Consider the following 22274-nt stretch of genomic DNA (forward strand, 5'->3'; position numbering starts at 1 on the left):
TAATTACCCTTCTGACTTAGGTGAGGCTGCACAGTTATATCTAAGAACAAAATTTCTCCCAGGCAATCTCAGAGGTTTTCAGATTATTATGGGCAACTTGAGTGCCTTTCGTGTTGATTTAGCAAACCCATTGTTTTACGAGGTTCCTTGCCGAGCAGATTGTTAGTTTTGGCTACAGAGCTCTTTTTAATCCAGACCAAGTTTTAGGCTTCCACAGAGTTCATTTCAAATGTTCACTCTAAATTTTTTTTCTGTGCAAATATGCAGATTTGCAGAATATTTTGTTATTTTTTGTTTGGTCATAAAATAGATGTTGTGTAAAATAGAGTGGATTATCAAAGGCTTGTTTGGCCTTTTAGGATATGCTTGTGCTTCTGAAGGTTGTTATTTCAGAGTCAATGTAGAGGCCCTTGTGCATTTGCCTTTGTTGGAACCCTATTTGACAGGAAAATGTTTCCTGTCTTGCATGAGAGCTTGGTAATCGGCTACAGAGCCTTTCACCTCTAGATCACAGGCTTGAATCTCATCTATGCCAGTACAGTTGAAAGTTGTAACAGTCTGTGGTTTATGGGAACTGATGGTCTTCATTCAGTTCCTAGAGGATACAAAGCCCACTACCACAACTAACATTCCTGTTAGCTGCCTCACAGGCAAACCCAAGACTGAATGGGTAGAAAGACAAAATTGGTCTTTTCCTTTCTGGAGCTCCTAAAGCTAGCACTGAGACACATAGAAGGCAAAGCTGTGTGTCGTTGAAGGAAAGGGTTTAAATTTGCAGTGCTGTCAGCCTGGCACTTTTAATTAACACTGAATTCACCCAAGGAGGAAAAAAAATCCATACTTTTGTGAACTGTGTTTGGGTTTGGGATCCTTACTTCTGCCATCAGAGAAGCCAGTTGCCATGATAAAGGAATCCTTTTCTGTCCACAGAGAAAACTTGCAGCAGTAAATTGCAGGTAACTTCATTTCACAGCTGGCACCAATGAGGATTTCTCATGGGTCAATGTTGCATTTTAAAAAGATGCAGTGTTTTAACTTCCCACCCTCCTGCTCTGCATGGCTTCGCCAACACTTGAGTAACCCATGGGATTTTCTGACTGTGTGGCGTTTGTGGCAGCTGATAGTAGTAGTAGCTTATAGTGATCTTTTCAGAAGATAACTTTTCTGAATGACTGTTTGTTTCATCAGACTGGTATAGTTGCTTCTGACCCTCTTGCCAGAGGGTGTGGTTGCTCCTGAATACTGATGAAGAGGGAGAAGAGAGAGAGACCAGCACAGATTCAAGTGACAGAAAATAAATTAGGAGGACCAAAAGAAGGAAAACAAGAGAGTGCACAAATAAACAAAGGGAATAGAAGGATAGTATGTAGCACTGATACACTTCCCAACCACCACAGAAGTGTGTAAGATATTCCAAGAACCAATTTTCTCCTAGAAAAGGTTATCTTATTTTGTCCAAGCTTGTATCTGAAACAGCACAAAAGCTGCTTCCATAGAGAAAAGGGAGTTGAGAATTTTGCGCTTTATTCTTGGATGTCATTCTCTTGTTCTGTGATCTTGGGTGATTCATTTAAGCTGTATCCTTCCATTTTCCAAAATTTAATATGGGAGTAAGAGTTACCCACTGTAAAAGCACCGTGAAATATAGCAGTTAAAAGAAATACATAAATGCTGCCATAGTTGTGGTGGTACTGATATGATTTTGCATTACAGAGCATTGAGGACATTGCATTACAGCAGTAATTATTGGTGCTTGGAGACGGAGTTTAAAATAACTTGCATTTCTCATTCCTGACTGCTTCAAATGCTACATCTCTACCTGCTTGCCATGCACAAGATATTTAAAAGGACTTCTCAGTCTATCTTTTTTTCAAATCAGAAAGTGCTGTCTATTGACGTTTGAGAAGTATTACGTACCATGAAGTTATGATTCCAGAAAAGGATAGGCAGATGAGAATTTTTAGTAACACACACACACACAAAAATCTTTCCTGATCAGAAGAGGTAGAGAAAAGAAAAAAAATATGAGGAGCAAAAACTGTAAGATCAAGATAATGCTTGTTAAAACAACAGACTCACATTTATTCTTCAGTTCTGTGCTCACCAAGCCTAATGTGTGATTGGACAGACAACCCTTGGAATTAAACAAAGCAGCACACAAGAAAAGCCAGTGATTTTGCAGCCTGGTATTTCACGATTAAAGAGCATGACTAAAATCATCCTCTTGTTGAAGATGTGGAGTTATATCAGGGATGATTTTTGCTGATTTTTTTGTCACTTCAGCGTAATTCAGTGTAATGAGATACAGCACAGTACAGTTCATAATACAACAGTCTAATTCAATCATAAAATCCCATTCTGTTTTATTATTGGGCCTTCTGAATGTTAAACCTGTTGGTCAGTATATGATGTGTATTCCCTCTTTGACCAATCCACAGAGGAGCATTCTTTTACTGTTTCAGCTTTAGTAACACTCATGCTTTTTGGTTCTGGGGATCCCCAGTTCAAACCCTGTAACATATCCATTCGGTCCCTCAAAGAGAGAGAGAGAGAGATGTATGCTTGCTGTTAGATACCTTGTATACAGTCTGCCAACAGAATTTAAAAGGGTCCTTTGAAAATGTAGCCCTTAGAAACTACACACACTTAAAGATGTTGACTGATACAGGCTTCTAAATACTGGTTGAACCTCGCTAGTCCAGCATGCTATGGTCTACAAAATCCATGGTCCGGCATGATTTTAGTAAGCTGGATGTCTACTTATCATGGTGACAAGTATCACAGAGGTAGTCATGTTATTCTGTATCCTCGAGAACAACAAGAAGTCCTGTGGCACCATGTAGACTAACAGATATTTTGGAGCATAAGCTTTCATGGGCAAAGACCCGCTTCATCAGATGCATGAGTTGGGGGGGCGGGGTTTCCAGAGGGGTATTTTCCCTCTTTAAATTTCCCCCCACTCATGCATCTGATGAAACAGGTCTTTGCCCACGAAAGCTTATGCTCCAAAATATCTGTTAGTCTGTAAGGTGCCACAGGACTTCTTGTACTTATCATGGGTTTCCCATGGTCTGATAAAGCTTGTTTATAACCACCAGTCCTGGCTCTCAATGTTCTGTGCTGATATTTACCACTAAATGTCTACGAGGAGCCCAGTAAGCAGTAGAAGTGTTGATAATGTGCTAGACAATATTGACCTCCCATGGTCCGGCAAATGCTCTGGTTTGGCACTGCTCAGGTGCTGAGAGAACTATACCAGAGCAGTTCAGCCTGTATTGTCTGTTTGTAGATTACGTTACTGTGACAGATCAGATCCACATTACAAAAAGAAAAAAGAGGAGTGGCCACATTCATAAATTTTTACGTATGCAACTCATGAAACTCCCGTTTAATAAACCCTTATTTCTTTTATGCAAGTATCAAGCTTTACTTTACACACCCAAGAAGTGTGTAGACTTCTGTTGTATAATAGTGTAGTAGAAGTTTTCCAAAAATAAAAGACTATTTCTGACAGGGAAAACTAGCTAAAAGGGTCAAACATGTAGCTATTCATTACAGTGGGAGAAAGGGACTGGTGCATAAGTTAAGTCTGCCAAACAAGCAGATATAACTTCTACTTTATCCATTCATGTGGCTTATGTCACTGTTTAATTTGGTGTTTCTTCAAAAACAACCAGCTGCAGCCATGTGTGGTGCTGCTTCATCTGTTGCTGTGTTTGTAAGACACAAAGCACTTCGTTGGGATGTAAAACTGATGCAATACAGCATTTGTACTTGCATTTTACAAAGCAAGCCCCATTCGCCTTCTGTTAGACCAACTGCGTGCTCACAGCAGGCATTCACTCAGATTTTTCGCCAGTAAAGTAGGAGGTTGTTATTGCTATGTTCCAGCAATAGCAACAAAATGTTGAAAAAGAACAAAACCACACTCCATTTGACCCTTGCATCCAGCATTTTATTCTACATGGATAGGCAATCAACTTTCTTTTTTGCACTTTTCTGAATTACCAAAAGAAAAAAAAAGTAAAAAAATAAAAACTGAAGATTAAAAAAAATTGTGTCTACTCTAATTTGATCAGAAGTGACCCACACAAGAATCTCTCTCATCATTCCTCTTTGGTTTCCCTGCACAGAGTTTTGTTCAAGAGCTTGGTCTTTGCCCATATTGCAGAATACATTTAGTTTCATTAAGCACAAAGTATGCTCATTTTTAAGCACTGGGCACAGCTACACAAGGGGAATTGAAATAATTGCTTTATCCTTTTGAGCTTGAGCTTATTTTCACTGAATGGCAAAATATTGACTGCAAGTGGCTCTTAACCACTGAGGGTAGGTCTGCACAGCCCTGATAGCATGAGCCCTCCAAGCCGGAGGCAGTAGACCTAGGCACTGAGACTTGCTGCAGTGGTTGTCTTTTTTCCCCAACATGTGTAGATATGTTTTGAGGAACTGGAAAGCTGTGGAGCACATAATTGCATCCCTGTTCAAGACAGTATTTAAGCATGTGTCCAACTCTTAGAAGTGTGCTTAAGCTCCATTGTGTTCTACTGGAGATAGGCATATGTGTAAGTAGTGTGCTGTTTTGACCTCTGAAAAATGTATGCTTGCACTTTTTGTTTTTTTCTTTGCTGTCTTCAAGCATTTAGGGAATGTTCTTATGGTAGGATATCATCTGTATAGGTCAGGGATCTCAACCTGTGGCTCCGGCGCCACATGCAGCTCTTTAAGAGCTTCTTTATGGCTCCCGACACTATAATTTCAAAGTAAGAAAAACCCTCCTGATTTTGAAAATGACTTGAATAATAGTGTACCATAGCAGGCTGCATGGATGTGAGACATGGATGATAACAAAAGATTCAAAGAGAAGAATATTAGCATTCAAGAAGAGTTGTTATAGCACGTTCCTGAGAATAGGATGGATGCAGGATGCACCAATGAGGAATTATATGGGAAGATACAGCCAAAAGAGAAACTACTTCAGATTATACAACACAGGTTACAACTATTTGGGCATATTTGCAGAATGAACAACAAATGAAAAATCAAGACTCTGGTATTCAGCATAATGGACGATTCGAATAGGAGAGGCAGACCCCACAGAATGGGTAGATGATAGAGTAGATTGGTGTGGACCTAGTCTATAGAAACTAAGCCACTCCACACTGGACGGGGAAAGATGGAAGGAGATAGTGAGAGAGGCACCAGATATCAACTGGCGCTGAGTCCATGGTTGCTGATGATGATAATGATGAATAACACAACAGTATTACCATTGCCATGTTACAACAACACGCCCCATGCTTGTGGATTATGTATGCTAGCCACACGTGTTTCTCATGGTTTGGGGGTATCCTTCTTCTCACCAGGTTAAGAGATGTATACCCCAGGATGCTGACTGTTCACTGTGATCTGTGAACCACACATGTGACTCCTGTTGTAGAATGGTCTGTCTTTATGTAGATTGTAGAGGAAAACAGCCTGCTAAAGTTCTGGCTTATCTGTGCACCTGTGGCTGCCAGGATATGAGTAATATATCAGGATAATTCAATAACTGCAATATCGTTAGTATATTTTCTGTTTTCTGTTCTCGTGTAAATAATTGTTTGCTTGTTTGTTTCTGAAAATCCCAAAGATTATAGAACAGCCATATCAGTGCGTGAATTTCCGGTGCATCTCTTGATATCAAAAAAGACTTAATTAATAGCAGCTAAAAATGTATTACGCAACATATAGTATATTGGGGCCATAAGTAACGTTCAGTTTTTCGGTTGCACTTTCTGTGACTGATAAAAGACCGTTGCTAGTATTTGAGCTGTTCACAACCTCTGTATATCTGGAACAGATTCTGAGAAAGCATATTGTGTTATGACTGACATATCTGCTAGCGTGATGCTGTGCTTGAGAACTAGACATAAGGCTTGCAAGACATTTGTGCTGATGTCACCACACTGGAATGGAGGGAAGATTGAAAAAAGTAAATACTTTCTATTGCCAGCAGCTAAGTATCTACTTGATCGCTTCTTTTTCTGTGAAGGAAAAATTGCAAAACAAACCTAAAATCAGTAAACAGTATTTATGGTGGAAAATGTTAATTAGTTTAGGGCTTGTAGCTATTTCAAACATCATTCATAAGCAGCTGCTATTAAGCAAAAGTGAAGGCCAATATTTATGGAAAGTTTAAACGTTAATATATTTTTTCTGTATTTTTTTAGACTTGCTGTGCTTTACAAAGCACAGTTGGAATTGTAATAGAATTGTGTTTGTAGGGTACATGCAGGAAGGAGCAGGGACTTGTGCTAACAGAAATCTATAACTACAGGCTTTAGTTCTGCGAGAATTAGGTTCCAGCATTTATCACCACCAGGGTCTAGAGCACCTCCTCATGTTTTTGGGGGAAAATTCACTGTTGATGAGTTTGGAGGGCCAGAAGCAAACTTTGGAGATAGAGGGACCAGAGTGTGAACCTAGATCCAGAGTTTATATGTGGTTGGTTTTGTATTAAAAGGTCAAATCAAAACCCCAAGTCCAAGTAGCCCAGAACTTGGGAGTGATTCGAATCTGGATTTGAAATCAAATTTTGTAGCATGGCACTATCCATAACATCACATAGGCATTCAGAAGTTTCCCTTTTTCACAGATAGCTGAGGGTTTTATAGTGTCTCTGAGGACTCCACTGAACACTCAAGGAATCCCCCAAGTTCGTGCTGTGATGGACAGTTTTTTGTCCTGGCAGATGTAGGAAACAGATGTGAAGTGGAAAAGCTTTTAAAAAGGCAGTGATTCCAAGTGTTGGAGTGAGCTCTTCCCTGACCTTCTGTTGCTGATGTTAAACAAGGAGAGCGGTATATTCCAGTTACTTGGCGCTGTAATTCCTAGTATTATTGTGAAGAGAGATTGAAGCACACAGTTTTCATTTTCTGGCTTCAGCTAGGCCAAGAAGAGTGAGAAAGGGGTCACAGATTAAGCAAACTGTCCATTTGAGGGTGGATGGCCTTAGACAGGGATCTGCAGCTCCAGAGCTGCATTTGTCTCTTTAAGGACTTCTTTGTGGCTCCCAACACTATTATTTCAAAGTTAAAAAGGAAAAAAAAACGAAAACAAAAAATAAACCTCCTGATTATTTTCGATGAACAGTGAATGTGTAAAAGCTTCAAAATGATCAGCTCCTATCTAAATAGCGAACGATATGTGATCCTGATAACACTGGATAACTCCCCGTAGCATCGTCAAAAGAGAATGTTCAGTAGTGAAAGTCAAAAAGACAGTGGTATAAACACACCTGTAAAGTGTGAGAAAATAGAATATGTTAAAAAAGAAAAGTCTTGCAGTAAACATTCATCACATTACAAATCATTGTGGGTACCCTGTTCTTAAAATACTGGTTAAAAATATGGTTTGATGTTATTTATTAAGGACTGTCTTGTAATCACATGCATTGCAGTTCTTGAATTATCGAGTTTTTTACCAAATCGGAAAAAATGGCTCTTCTTGCTTTTTTGGTTGCTGGCCCCTGGCCTGAGACAAATGGATCTGCTCCCAATTTCTCAAGCAATCACAGGAAATACTGTTGTTTTAAAAGTTTGCTGGTTGTCAGAAGCAGAGTTTGTGACTCCCTTTACCAGGGCTGTTCCAAGCAAGTGGGGGACAGAGCCCAAGGAACCCACCTTTCCCTAGCTCCTCAAATGCCGGGACCCAGGCTCCCCCTCCTGCTGCATGTCCTGTCCCTGACTCCTGTCCCTCTCCCTGACCAGGGATTACCTTGGGCAAGGGGTTGACAGTGGAGGGCAGCAGCAACCTCAGGGGATCACTTCTACCTGGCCTCCCTCCACCCCCACCCCAAACTCATCACATGGCACTCTGTGGCACCCTTCTGGCCAGCTGAGCCACACTTCTCTGTGGGCAGCTGGGAGGCCTCTGTGGAGAAGTGAGGACACTGGGTCAGGAGACAGCTGCAGAGCGAGCAATCGCTTGCTCCATAGGGGTAGTGCAGGGTTGGGTGTGTCAAGGAGAGGCCAGGGAGATGCGACCCTCCTGTGTCTGCTTTTATCTCTGGTTGGCCCAGTGCCCCACCAGGGGCCCCCAAAAGTGTGGGGCCTATGGACGGGATGGTTCTGCCCCTTACCTACCATACCCACAATCATGGCTAGATATTTGTACTCCTCAGTCTAAGGGGAGGCAGAAGCTAGTCTATTAGCACAACCATGGCTAGGTATTTTACACCTGCTTGAGCTGAAGACTGCAGCCTCTGGCATGAGATCTCATTTTTATGTGCTCTCTACTATTCAGTTGTGCCACTGTTCTTCCTAAGGCCCTGAGTTATAACAACATTTCTTCTGTTAATGGAGGCTGGATCAAGTCCCTTATAGAGACGGACAATGCAGTTCTACAGCTGATCAGAGAGAGTCACTACAGAATCATACAAGAGCCTCTTTTTTTCTCACCATGGGCGGTTTTCAAATGGCTCCTATTCCTTGTTGGCCCAAGAGAAAGAGTTCAAGCTTGGTCCTTGGATATGTTGTTAACTAAGATATTGGCCCCATCTGGTGGCAAATGTGAATAGTATCATGTTGAGGGAAGGATCTGTGGTCTCTCTAGTTCACCATAAATGGGTGTGATCCAGAATGATGTGGATGATCATATTTGTTACTGAACAGACCATAATCACCCATATGGTTCATGAAATAGTAAAGGAAAATCTTAAACAAATGCCATAAGAACTGTCACCTTTGTGACTGACTTTAATAATAATAATAATAATAATAATAATAATAATAATAATAAATTAGTAGTAGTAGTAAGCTTCTTCTATTCCTACATCTTGGAGGATAGGCCATTGATGATCATTCAACAGCATTCCCTGCCCTGAGAGAGATTCTCCAGTTCTGACCAGGTATATCCTGTCTTTTTAGTGTCTGCCTTCAGATCTCTACTGAGGTGTTTCTTGGGTGCCCTCTTTGCTTTTTTTCTTGTGGGTTCCAACTAAAGGCTGACTTGTGTTGGTGGTGGTTGGCTTTCTAAGGGTATGTCTAATCCATCACCATCTCCTCTTCCTGATTTCTTCTTCAGCAAGAAGCTGGTGAGTCAGTTGCCACAGGTCTAGGTTGTTGAGGTTAATAATAATAAGTAAAAGATCACTAATGGTTTTAAAAACAAATTGTTGCCTTTTTGCCATATATCCATTCCACTGTGATATGTTACCACTTTTCATATGCATCTCCGCTGTCCATTGTCTCTTTAGTTTGTATTTCCTTCCATTTAGGGTACGATCTGTCATCATTATCATTCTTTGTGCTGTTCCATTTCTCTTTGCAGTCTGGTACCTTTGTATAGTGTAGTGATCTGACTTCATATGATGGACATCGCTTCTCTCTGTATATATGGTGTTGCAGTTGTTTCCTTTCTGAAAAGATGCTATGCTTTATGGTACTAACAGCAATGGAGTAAGCCTAAAGTAACTCATACTTGTGCAAGTGTCAAAGATCATGAATGAATGATACAAATATCATGAATTGAATATGCATATACCTCAACTTGGCACAACATTAGTATGTTCCTTGCATTAAGTTTACAAATGAGTCTTATATTTTTTTCTGCACAATCCTGGCACTTTTGTTGATAGTGGAAATAACTGCAGGGCATCATTATGTATCCCATTCCCTGTATATTGAAGTATTTACGGAACACCCTTGATGTTGACTGTTTCAATGCACATTCAAAGGTAAAAATTCTTCCTTGGCTTATGAAATGGTTATAGAAGAAGATTTGGAACCAGTTTGCAATTTGTGTGGGGCTAATTGCCCTGAGAACATTGTCTATTCAGCAGCACAAGTAATGGTAGTGCAACTTTTTCTACATTTCCCTGCCAGAGTGCCTCAGTGTTTCACCATGCAGTAACAGCTGAAAGTTCAAAAAAGGGCAGATCAGTCTCTGATACTCATCAGACCTTGATCTTTTCTATGAAACTGCCAGTGGGAGTCATTGGTACTAGTAGACTGCTTTGCTGTGGATGACACCAGATGATTTCTCTCTACAGCAAAATGTCAGTCAGCATGTGTGTGTAAGTGTTAGGGCTATTCTTGTGATTAAATAAACTAATTTTTAAGTTCGTGTGAGTAGTACTCATATGACAGCAGAAACATCTTGACATCAGAACCTTCCATCCCAGGGCTGACTATCAGTGGTCCTTTAAACAGCTGGCTGTTTTGTTCTGTGCATTAAGTTCATTCATAGTGCGCATCACATTGCCACTTTTCAACTCTCCTGAATTACATCAACATTGGTCAGTTTACTTGCCTGAGTTCTTTAATAGAGGGTTTTTTTTTTACTTGCTTCTAGCTCTAAACTCACCTCTGCTGCCTGTGGACATGCATGGCACTGTGCATCTACCGCCAAATCATTCTAAGCCTGGAGGAGTGTGGGTGGCTGAGGTAGCAGGCATATGCATGCGTGTAGACTATGCGCTTAGTGAACTGCAATCAAAAGCTTCTCTAGGATCAGGGATATGTTAACTTTGGTTAGAAAGCTGGTGCCTTTGTGTTTTTGTCATTGCTGGGGATGACCTACTTTCTTAGGTCTCATTCAGCTCAAGGAATTGCAATGCCTTAAGCCCGCCGCCCTGCCCTGCAAGACATCAAAAAGGGCTTAGTTACCAAAGCTATAATTTTTCACAAGAAGTGGGAAGTGAGATTTCACTCAGATTTAGAGTTGATTTTCATCTCTTATTTAGTGTGACACAGATAGAATCCTTTGCTAGAAAGCAGACTGAGGAGAGAAAATTCAGCCCATATGTTCAGGATTTAAGGTCAAGAAAGATTCATACTTAGCTTCTGGGGCTGTAATTGAGGGTGACATAATGACCATAAAGAAACTTTTCATGGCATAGCAACAGCATTCTGTTACCCACTGTAGGTGGAGAAGCAGTTTCATACTGGCTTTCTTTAGAGATGGGCGCACAGCACTGGTTCTGAACCTCCTCAGATTTTTTTTTTTCAGATCTGGATCCAAATTGCACAACTTGGGCCTGTCTCAGCAATAGGACTAAAGGGAATCCTGACTCCCCCAAGTCCTACATATTGACAAATTTTGTATTCGGATCACCATCTGGATCTCCTTACAGTGGGTCAAGCCCATCTGTATAGTGGGCAAGTCAGATTTGTCTTATGTGTACTGAAGCTTGCTATTTTATACATTTTGAATAACCAGTAAAGAGTGTTAAAACTTTAGAATGGTCAGAGGGGTAGCCATGCTAGTCTGTATCTTCATAAAACAAAGCAGGCAGTCCTGCAGAACCTTAAAGACTAACAATTTTATTTGTTAGGTAATGAGTTTTCATGGTTAAATGGGTCTTACCCACAAAATCTCATTACCTAATAAATAAAGGACTGCTTGTACTGTAGGCCCAGGATGTCCAACGGGGTCTGAGCCAGTAGCCTCAGAGCTAGAGCAGCTACTGCTATAGCAAATTAGCCACATTATTCTGAAAATACATTTACTGTTTACACCAGCTAGTCACACTCAACCAGCCTAATACACATGGCAAGTGGCTAACGTGTTGGACAGCATGGAAGGGGTTCTTTTTTTGGGTATGCCAGTACATGGAACATTTAAAGAAGGGTGATCATACTTTTTTTGGAGTAGATTTTTTATGAAAGTAGCCACATACTTGAACGTCAAGAAGTAGGTCAGCCTTTTGTGGAGTAGATATTTTTTGGCCACATAAAACCAAATAATAAACTGTTTAGGAAATCTGTGGTTGTCAGTTCTGTCGCCACAGTCATTAAGGCTTGAAAATTTCATTGGCTGTTCATCCTGACACCAGAATATATTATTCATATTCATATATAGGAAACCATAGACTGTATTGTTTCTGCCATTGTTACAAAAGAGCAAATTGTGCCACAGGAATCTGTTTGTGATGAACCAGTTCTACTGTTATCTGTCTGTCCTAGTAAAAACTTCATGGCGGAGGAATATGAAGTTTGGTCACATTATTGCCATCTAGTTGTTGTCATTTACTTTTTTTCTGTCTATTTTACAGAATATGATTCAGAAACCAAAAGAGTTCAAGACATTCTTTCTGGGATAGAGAAGCCACAGGTATGTGTTCTAGCTTTACAAAAAATGAACAAACAAACAAACAAACAACAAACTTCACAAATATGCCAGGTGTGTGTGTGCGTGCATGCGCATGCATGCATGCCAGTAATTTAATGCTGGTGAAATAAGGGACGGCCTGTGAATTATTATATGCTAATATATTGTATAAATAGATTTTCATCCAAGAACATTTTTACGAATCACAGTTCTGCAGAATATATTGAGGCAAAACTTCCAATCCACAAAATGGATGTAAGCTTTAAGTGTCTTCTAGAATATGCTGGGACTTAATGAATTGGTATTTCTAGAGAGCTTTGAAATCTTTGCATGAATTTCTGAATTTTAGTTACAGTAAGCTCTCTTTTGACCAGTACTCAATCTATCGGAATTCTCAAACAACCAGCATCAGGTGCCATCCTGGTGCTTGGGCCGCCTCCTGCAGGGGGCTGCACTGCTCACAGCTGCCTCCTCATCCCACTCCTCTTCCACCCATTGGTCACACGGGGAGCAGAATACAGCTACCATCTGGGGAGCAGTGCATGCCCGGTGGCCCCTGCAATGGGGCACCCCTGAGCCAGTGGCCCAGGGCAAGGCAGCTCCACTAAGGGGAAGCTCTGCATTATCCTGGTGGGGTGTGCTGCTCCAGCTGGTGTGGGGCCTCACAGCCCCATGAGTGCCCCCGAGTGCACTGAAGCCAGAGACAGCTGAAGTGCAGCTCACTGACCTCAGGGGAAGCTCCGCCTTTGGGGAGCAGGCAAAGCAGGAACAAGAGCGGCATGGCAAGGCCCCACCACGGGCTGCCTGGGAGAAGGAGGTGCCATTGAAGGAGAAGGGCAGCTCAGCCATGCAGCTGGTGGCGGGAGGAGCTGCTGCACCAGCTAAGCCATGAGCAGGAGGAGCTGCTGGGCCGCCAGGAGATGAAGAAGGGAGAACCAAGCGAGACCACTGTGCTCCAGCAGGAGCAGGACGAGAGCCCCTCACAGGCAGGCACAGAGCCTTGTCAGGGACTAGAGGAAGACACCTCTCCACCACACGGCACATTTGAATATCTGGCAGCCTCCAAGTGCCAGATATGAAAGAGTTTACTGTTGGACGGCACTCGCACCACACCCATAGTGGGAGGAGCATATGGTGGCTCCTCCAAGCTATGCAGTGGCTACACCAGCCGTGCACTGCAGGGCTGCTCTAGCTGCGCGCGGTGGGGTGCCAGTGAGGTGGAGGTCCAGCGGCTTCTCCCATGGGAGCTCTGGTAAGGCAGAGGATTTTCTTTTTTTTGCCGGAGGCTGGAGAATGGGGGAGACTGGCAGGGACAGTAAACGCTCACGTTTAACAGACCTTTGGGAACAATGGACTACCCTCCCCCCAACTGGTCTTTTAAATCGAGGGTTTACTGTACATGTACGTGAATGTGATATATGTGTGTAGTCGGTAGTGTGAGAGAAGTGGTGTTATGTAATTGCCATTTTTCAATAGTACTAAAATATTTGTAGCCCACAAAGCATATATAGAAGAGGAAAAATAAATCGTTTAATAAAAGAACTACAGTGTATGTAAAACAAAGGAAGTAATGAGGCAGCTGAAGATGAATTTAAATTCAAACAATGAATCCATTTTACACTACCTGATGTTACCGCCTATTTCAGGAAGCTTCATGTAGAGCATACCAAATTTTCCCTTTTGTAAGACAGCTCTTTCAAGGATTAGGTTTTTCCCAGGATTGTTTGTTTAACCTGAAATCCTGGTGAGTTTCTAGTTCTTAATGTCACAGACAAAGTACTCATTCTCTGAAGCAACCACCTTCCTAAGAGAGGCGAAACCTGAGGACAAGATTGAAAACTGGCTGAGTACTGTTGTTGTGTTTCAGCACAATAGACTGGATTTAAGCAGCTACAGAGAAGCTAGAAAAGGTAATTCATCTTTTCAGCAAATGCTGACAACTGCGTGTGGGGAAGGAGAAGCAGTATAGATATGCTGGGTCTGAGTTCAAATGAAGATCGACTTTGTGATAAAGAACCTGTTTCTACTGTCCTTTTAACTCATAGGCTGGGTCTACACAAGCCCCTTCCTTTTGGAAGAGGCATGTTAATGAGTGGGTTTGAAATATGCTAATAAGGTTCTGCCATGAATTTACAGTGCCTCCTTAGCATAATGGCAGCCACGGCGATTCGAAAGTGCGGCTTTTGAATCACGCACCGCCCGTGGAGACAGAGACTTTCTGAAAGGACCCCCCCAGTTTTCGAAAGCCCCTTCTTCGTAACACCAGATAGGAAGAAGGGGCTTTCGAAAATTGGGGGGGTCCTTTCAGAAAGTCTCTGTCTCCACGGGCGGTGCGTGATTCAAAAGCCGCACTTTCGAATCGCCGTGGCTGCCATTATGCTAATGAGGCACTGCAGATTCATGGCAGCGCCTCATTAGCATCTTTTGAACCCACTCATTAACATGCCACTTCCAAAAGGAAGGGGCTCGTGTAGACACAGGGGTAGGGATTTATTCCAGATTAAGAACTAGAGTGTCACGCCATGATTTGAAAGAGAAAACTTAACCCGGTAAAAGGCATGAGCTCATCTGACTCCCAAGTCTTCCAAGCATTGCCCTCTGTGGAACAAAGGAATGTAGTTTGCACACTTACAATAAACCCCCACATTGCAAAAGGCTTGTGAACACTAAGTCAGAATTTCAAAGTAAACTTGCACAGAAACTTTGGCCCTTGTTTTTGGGACCTAAATGACTGGACGATCTGATATTTATCAGTGTTGTAACACAAAGCTTGGCATTATTTTATAAGGACTTTGGTACAATAATTATTTGTTCCATCACCCTCTCAATAGCACATCAAGCAGGCATTTACTGTGTAAGATGAGGAGCTTTGCAGCAACTAATTAGCTGTGCTTTTTACTAGAGACGCACACACAACTCAATGTGACAATGAGTGTGTAGGTACATTTTGACCTTAAAAAAAATCTGTAAAGATCAAGTACACTGTCTTGTAGGACAGCATGGTTCAAGTTATCTAACTAGAAAAAGTACTTCTGACAACATGAACCTTTCCGTCTGCATGAGGACAGTACACAAAGGAGAATCATTTCCCCAAATGATAAAGACTTGTATTCTCCTTGAGTCACATAAACATATTTGTTTTGATTCTCACTCTTCTGTGCATAGTACTATTGTAGTTTGCCATGCTAAAAATGTAAACTCAGAATTGCAATTTCTCCCTTCATCTAACAATTAATCCTACTTATGTATAAGTAAGCATCATGCAGCTTTTGCCAGGGTGTTAGAAAACCTGTTTGTCACTTTCTGGGTTTACTTAGGAGTTAATTTAATTGTTGGTTACCTATTGAATTTAAAACTCAGTTTGTGACATCAGCAGATGCTACATGTTCAACATAACAAGTCAATAAAAGAACTGGAACTTGGATCTTCAGCAGCAGAAGCTTAACCCTATATCACTTCAGTTAATGGAACAAGTCCCTTAGCTGGTAGCCATAGTAAGCATTCGTCCTCGTGTGAAACAGCCTGTGCAGAGCCACATTGGTTTTAATGTATTAAATATATGTCAACATTTTCTGGTGGGTATCCCATAAGATTTACTTTCTCTTACATTAAGAGAAATTTGACTATCTACAGACCACTGAAGTTCATTAAAGGACAGGGCTTTTTACCAAATAGAGAGCATATATACGTGTGTCCTAGCTAGTAGTCATAAAAAAATATTCAGTAGAACATTGGCTGGTTATTGTGTATCAAGTTCCAAATCCCTGTCTGGACGCATGAAAAACCATTATGAAAGCGTATGTCTGTAATAACAGAAGAAATTTCACAGTAGTTCATCTGGTAGTAATGTATGTCCAGAAAAATACCATTTGGATATTTGTATTGCAAAATTCTCTTTGACCTATAAAACACTTAATTGATCTCAAATGTAATTTTTTTAGCTGCAAGTATATTTAGTTTTGGCTATGATTTCATTCTGTTAAGATACCTAAGAGATTTCACTTGCTTTGTCTGACTAGAGTCTTTGGGATTTTCGTATAGATGTCTGGTTAATCAGTACAGTTGTTTGAAGCAAACTGTTATTGTATTACTCTAGGACAAGACAGTAAACTTTTTCATATCCATCAGACCTGGGATCAGGAGCTTGCTGGATATTCAAATATTCTGGATAATAGGCATACCTAGAATGCGTAACACTATAGAAAAACAAGATTAGATATTAAGAAACAAAAGTGTATGCAGAGTACTTTATTTACCAACAACAGTAGTATTGTACACTGTAAACTGTATTTGCTGTATTTGTGTTTACTTTCACTATTCGGTACTTACGGAAAAAGTAATTAAAAGTTACTTATGGTTAAAAATGCCGGTTATTTAAGAGTTCTGGGTGATAGAATGCCAGATATGAAAGAGTTCACTGTACAGTGGCCCCTGGAGTTGTGCAAGGCTTGCCTTCTCATGCACTCTCGCATACCATGAATTTCCTGTAAGTTGCGGGGGTGGCTTTTTTCCCTGGCGGAACGCATGTTCTGCAGCTGAAGAAGCAGCAGGAGCACCTGGAGCTCCTTTTGAAAGGTAAGACTTAGGGTGGGGGTGGGGCAGTTGGGGAGGGTTAAGCCTGACAGTGGGTTGAGGCGATCCGGGGAGTTAAGCCTGAGGTGGGTTAGGGCTGTAAGGGGGTGAAGTTGAGCTGGGGCCATGTGGCCCTGTGGGACTGTGAGCATGTGGGGGACAGGGGGGGTTGTTGAACTGGGGCACGAGGGTTGAACCGGGGCCACATGGGGTTGAGGGATTCGAGCCAGGGCCTGGGGGAAGCGGGATTTTGAGTTGTGCTTAACTCATGTTAATGCAAGTTAAGCCCAACTGGAAATCATGCATTACAAGGGATTACTGTAGTAGGAAAATTGGTGTAAGACTAATTTGCGAATGGTTCTCAAGACTTTTTGTAATACTTTTTAAAACGTCATGTTGTAAAATTTCTGTTTATGTTGCTGTGATATTTTGGGCATGGTTAACTAAACTTACTGACATAAAACTAAAATGTTTACACTGAGTTGAGAAAGACTTGATGGTTTCACCCCTTCTCAGAATGTTAAAATAAGTAAGTAAATAAATAAATAAACCCACAAGTTTAGGATTCAGCTTAGAAGGCATGTGCTCAATCTATCAAGATTGGGAGCAAGGATTTAGGGTTTTCATCAGCTAGAGGCAATGCATTTTTCGGATGAGACATTAAGTGATCTGCATTATGGAAATTAATGATTTCCAGAGCTCTTTCCTGCAGGAAAGTATGGCTTTTAAATGCAAATATTCCAACCCTATTCCTAATGAAGCTACATTTTTGCAAGCTATGTTGCACCTGAAGGGGTAAATTCCAAGCACAGTTGCACAGCAAATTAGTGTAATATGTACGGTTGTTGTTAATGGGAGAGGAGTGTGGAAAAGTATAGGAAATTTATATCTGAGTCTGTAAATCATCCTCCTTCTTACACCTCCTGAAATAACAGAAATTTTTGCTCTGTAAGTATTTTGGAGAAATCTGCAAGAATGATAAAACTAATAAAAGTTGTCAAGTAGCTGAAATTAATGAGAAACATAAAACCTTGTGCAAATATAACCCTCACATAGGCTGATTTGTTTCACTGTTACATTTGACACTGTAATTTTAAAAAGATTAGTCATTTTTATTATCTGAACTTCAGATCAGGGGACAGAGTCCTCAGGGCAACAAAATGATTTCCCAGGAATTTCTTCAGAAGAGTAACCTTCTTTCCAGGATAGCCACTGTCAGCGTTGATTTTAGAAGCATTAACCGGTTTTTGCTCTCTCAGCATGGTATCAGAAATCTGTTCAAATGGAAGCTACTGTACTCTACAGGCTTGTGGTGAATATGATGCTTCTGGCATTATGCCAGTGGATCATCTTGTTAAGCAATATAGCAGAGCAAAAAAGCTGTGCTAGTTTGTCTCTGTCTACACCAGGATTATTTGGCTTTATACACTAATAGACTTTAATGTGTGATGCGACCATCAGAAATCCTGACAGGAGCACCTCAACTGTTGGCAAGACTACAGTGTGGATGAACATGTCAACACACTGTTGAGTGCCTCTAAACTACAGAATCCACAGTAGCATTACACTCATTGGGAATTATGAGTCAGAAATATCCTAGTGTATACAAGGCTGAAGTAGATATTTTGGGAGTTAATTAGTGCTAAAGTTTTCAAAATGTTTTTCCTCTAGCCTTCTCCATTAGCACAGCTTTACAAATACTTCAGTTAATGCCACCTTCAGTGATTCTGCTTATACTCAGCTCCTTTTTGTACTTCAGAAGATGAAGTGGCTTTCTTCACTGTTAAATAAACACTGCCAAAAACATAGGCACATGGGGATATGCCATGTGGAATCAGGCCAGTGGCCCATTTAGTCCAGTTTGCAGTCTCTTAACAGCGGCGTGCAGCTTACGCTTCAAAAGAAGGTGCTGTGAATCCATAAAAGACAGTTATGGATGGGCGTAGCTTGCCGCTTCTTAGTCTTTTTCAGGTAGAGATTGGTTTATGCCCTGAAGTTTTCCTAAGCATGTCTGTGTATACAACGGTGGGTTATATATTTATTTATTTTTGGGTCTGTCTTGCATCCTGAGACATGGTTATCATTGAACTGTTCACAGCAAAGCCTAAGTCTTTGTTTTCTGTCTCTCAGCCACTTTCTAATTCGTTACATTTCTTAATGACTACTTAGGTGCATTCATAACTCTTGGGGGTGGTATTTACAAGCAGTTCCTTGGTAAAGAGCAAACATATTTGTTATATTTATAAAAGAACACAGTACTTGGCATTTACATTAACTTTTTTTATAGGTTTCAAATATTCAAGCAAGAACAGTTTTACTTACTTGGTGTCCTCCAGCTGGCCTATTAAGTGTGGACAGACACAATAACGGCTTGCCATATGCTTGTTCTTATGAGGTTGCTTTATCAGACAAAGGGAGGGATGGAAAGTACAAAATAGTTTACAGGTAACTATTTACTTTTTATCAAATGTTATTCTATTTTTATACTTTAGTTTAAAATGAGTTATCCTTGTTCTTCAGGTCCTGCTCTGGTGCCCTACCAATTTCACAAAAAAAAATATTTTGTCTCAGTTTTTGTAATTTGCACCCCCACCTGAAAAAGCTCCCAGCAATTTAATTGAGAGTGTATCTGTGATAGAGGCTATCTCTGAACGTGATGTCACTTGCTTCCTCATCCATCTCCAGAGATTATACAGTTACCATTTCCTATCCCTCCAATTAGATATCTCTCCTGCCTGCACTTTCCTGGTGTTGAGAGCTGCCAGCCAGAGCTAAAACTACAAGCTGCTGCACGTCTCCGTAGCTTGGGATTGTAACAGGTTTCCCAACATAATTATCCTTTGTGCACTTTACCATCAACAGGCCCAATCTTGGCATAAGTAACGAAACCAGCATTTTCTAAATTCTGTGATCCAATGAGGTCATTTTGTGATCAAGTACCTGCAGTGAAATTCCATATATTCTTCACCCATTAAGCAACAATATGGAAAAAAGGGCTGAGATGCCAGATTGACCGTGATGAAGTAGTTGTCCTCCATGTATTTCACTGAAGCAAAATCAGGTAGCATAATTGTTATCTTTTATGGCCAAGTTCATCTCCACTCTCAGGATGTCCTGGAACTTACCACACAGCTGATTGGAGAATACTAATGAATATGCAGTACTTCATTAGGGCTGTGTCTACACGTGCCCCAGACTTCGAAATGGCCATGCAAATGGCCATTTCGAAGTTTACTAATGAAGCGCTGAAATGCATATTCAGCGCTTCATTAGCATGCGGGCGGCAGCGGCGCTTCGAAATTGACGAGCCTTGCTGCCGCGCGGCGCGTCCCGACGGGACTCCTTTTCGAAAGGACGCCACCTTCTTCGAAGTCCCCTTATTCCCATGAGCTCATGGGAATAAGGGGACTTCGAAGTAGGCGGGGCCCTTTCGAAAAGGAGCCACGTCTGGATGCGCCGCGTGGCTGCAAGGCTCGTCAATTTCGAAGCGCCGCTGCCGCCCGCATGCTAATGAAGCGCTGAATATGCATTTCAGCGCTTCATTAGTAAACTTCGAAATGGCCATTTGCATGACCATTTCGAAGTCTGGGGCACGTGTAGACACAGCCTAGGCTAATTCTTCCTGCGGCAACTTCGAAGTGTCCAACTTCAAAGTGCCAGCCGGTGTGTAGCTGTGGGCACTTTGAAGTGCATTTTGGGGAGTAAAGATACTTTGAAGTAGTGCAGGCACTTCGATGTGCCCGCGGCTACATGGCATGGTGGCACTTCAAAGTTGCCGTGGGGAGAATTAGCCTTACGAAGTGCTGCATATTCATCGCAGCACTTCATTAGTATTCTCTGATCAGCCTGATTACCATGCTCCCTTCGAAGTAGGGGGCAAGTGTAGACGTAGCCTAGATGTTCTATTATGACAAGCTAGGGGAAATGCAATTCAAAGAAAATCTTGCAAAATATTGGCCATGTTATCTTCCCAGGAGAGCAGAGTGCTCTAACTTGTGCTAGTGTGTCATAAGAAGCAATCCTCAATTTTCAGGGATTAGACTGTTTTGTCCATATCTAACTTCTGCCAGCTCAGAAAACACGTTCCCCTGAAAGGGACACTCCCCCGCTTTTGTTATCTTGCTTTCAAAACAGTTGCTGAGACATGCATCACATTGTTATGAGACCCTACTTGACTAGGTAAAAAACGTGTTTCAAATCTGCATAGGTACTATATTGAGATTATATTTTCTGTGTTTTAATAAAATCAGCAATAAACTCAGTACTGTTCTTCCAGGGATACACCACAGTTACTGTTGCACTTAGAGTTGAAAATTAGCACAAGGAACACAAGAGGCGACTTAGAGTCCCGGGATAGACAAAACCTGCGTGAATTCAGCAATTTGACTGTCATTCTAATTTTCCATCTACCACAGTTGGCCTGGAAGAGAAGACAGTAAAGGGTTAATTCTTCTCCAGTAGCCGCTACAAGCTAAGGCTCATTAATTGTAAGGATGGCCTGAGTGCATGTTTTAAAAATTAACTAACTCTTCCATCCTGTACTACAGAAGTCCTTAAAATTTTGCCATTGACTTGAATAGTCTCAAGCTATGACTGTTAATAATGCCATTTACATGCTTCCCTCCTGAGCCCAAATATAGCACACTGCACTTGACAGGATCCCAAAATAAGGGTCATAAGTGAAGCATTAGCACAAGAGGCTGAAGTTCAAGTTCAGATCCTATCTGAAGATTCAGGATTTCTGAAACAGGGATTTTTCAGTGATAAATATAAAATGTCATGTAACAGCTGAATGATTTCACCACATTTTCATCATAACTCAGGGCAAGTAGAAAGGCCTAGCAAGTTAAATATAGGTGAGGATATGCAAAAAAAAGTGTGGAAACCAGAGCCACTGATGGGATCGAGTGACGGGGACAAAAGAGGCCTTTGCACGGGGAGCTGATGGTTTAAAAGGGCCTTGGGCTCCTGGCAGCAGCTGTTACCTAGGCCACAGCAGTGGCCAAAACCCCGAGGCTTTTAACTTGCTGCCAGAATTCCTAGGGACATGTGCCTTGTGGCTCCAGCAATGCTGAAGTGTTGGCTGGGGGAGTCTAGCCTCAGCCCCACCCCTTCCAGGATGCCGGAGCCGGATGCCCACAAGGCTTAGGAAAGTGTCTTATCAGTCCTGGCAGAAACAAACACGTATGGTAAGATTACTTTATAAATGGAAAACAAAGCGACTTCTCTTTCCTTTAATATGGAATCTTGTAAAGATTTCCAGTCTGTTGACAGATTGATCCTAGGTTAATTACTTTTATTTTCCTACCTTGGAAATTTATTTATTTTTTCAATGCATCATTTGTCGAACCCCTAGACATTAGAAAGTCAATAGCTGTACTAACTGAAGTATTGTTTTTCATGATGTATGGATGATTTCTTTCTGCAGTGGAGAAGAATTAGAATATAACCTTAAAGACCTGAGGCCAGCAACAGATTATCATGTCAGGTGAGTTATGAATCTGTAAAGCTTTTAAGAAGAACCTGTTCAATTATATCTTTTTCAAAAAAATGGAGATTTTTGTCTTTTGCATGATATGTCTCACGAATTTCACAGTGCTTTTTTCAGT

The 22274-nt window shown here is 41.3% G+C and overlaps 1 protein-coding gene across 2 annotated transcripts in view; it reads left to right on the top strand.

The window, feature by feature from the left end:
- FNDC3B (fibronectin type III domain containing 3B) overlaps positions 1-22274 on the top strand; it is a 402180-nt gene that overhangs the window by 248490 nt on the left and 131416 nt on the right. For both annotated transcript variants that reach the window (XM_075004071.1, XM_075004072.1), the window contains exons 7-9: positions 12038-12096; positions 18953-19110; positions 22094-22153. In XM_075004071.1, coding sequence (XP_074860172.1) covers positions 12038-12096; positions 18953-19110; positions 22094-22153 — 277 coding nt within the window. The remainder of the gene's footprint in view (positions 1-12037; positions 12097-18952; positions 19111-22093; positions 22154-22274) is intronic.

The sequence above is a fragment of the Carettochelys insculpta genome, chromosome 10, assembly GCF_033958435.1.
Source record: "Carettochelys insculpta isolate YL-2023 chromosome 10, ASM3395843v1, whole genome shotgun sequence".
NCBI lineage: Eukaryota > Metazoa > Chordata > Testudines > Carettochelyidae > Carettochelys > Carettochelys insculpta.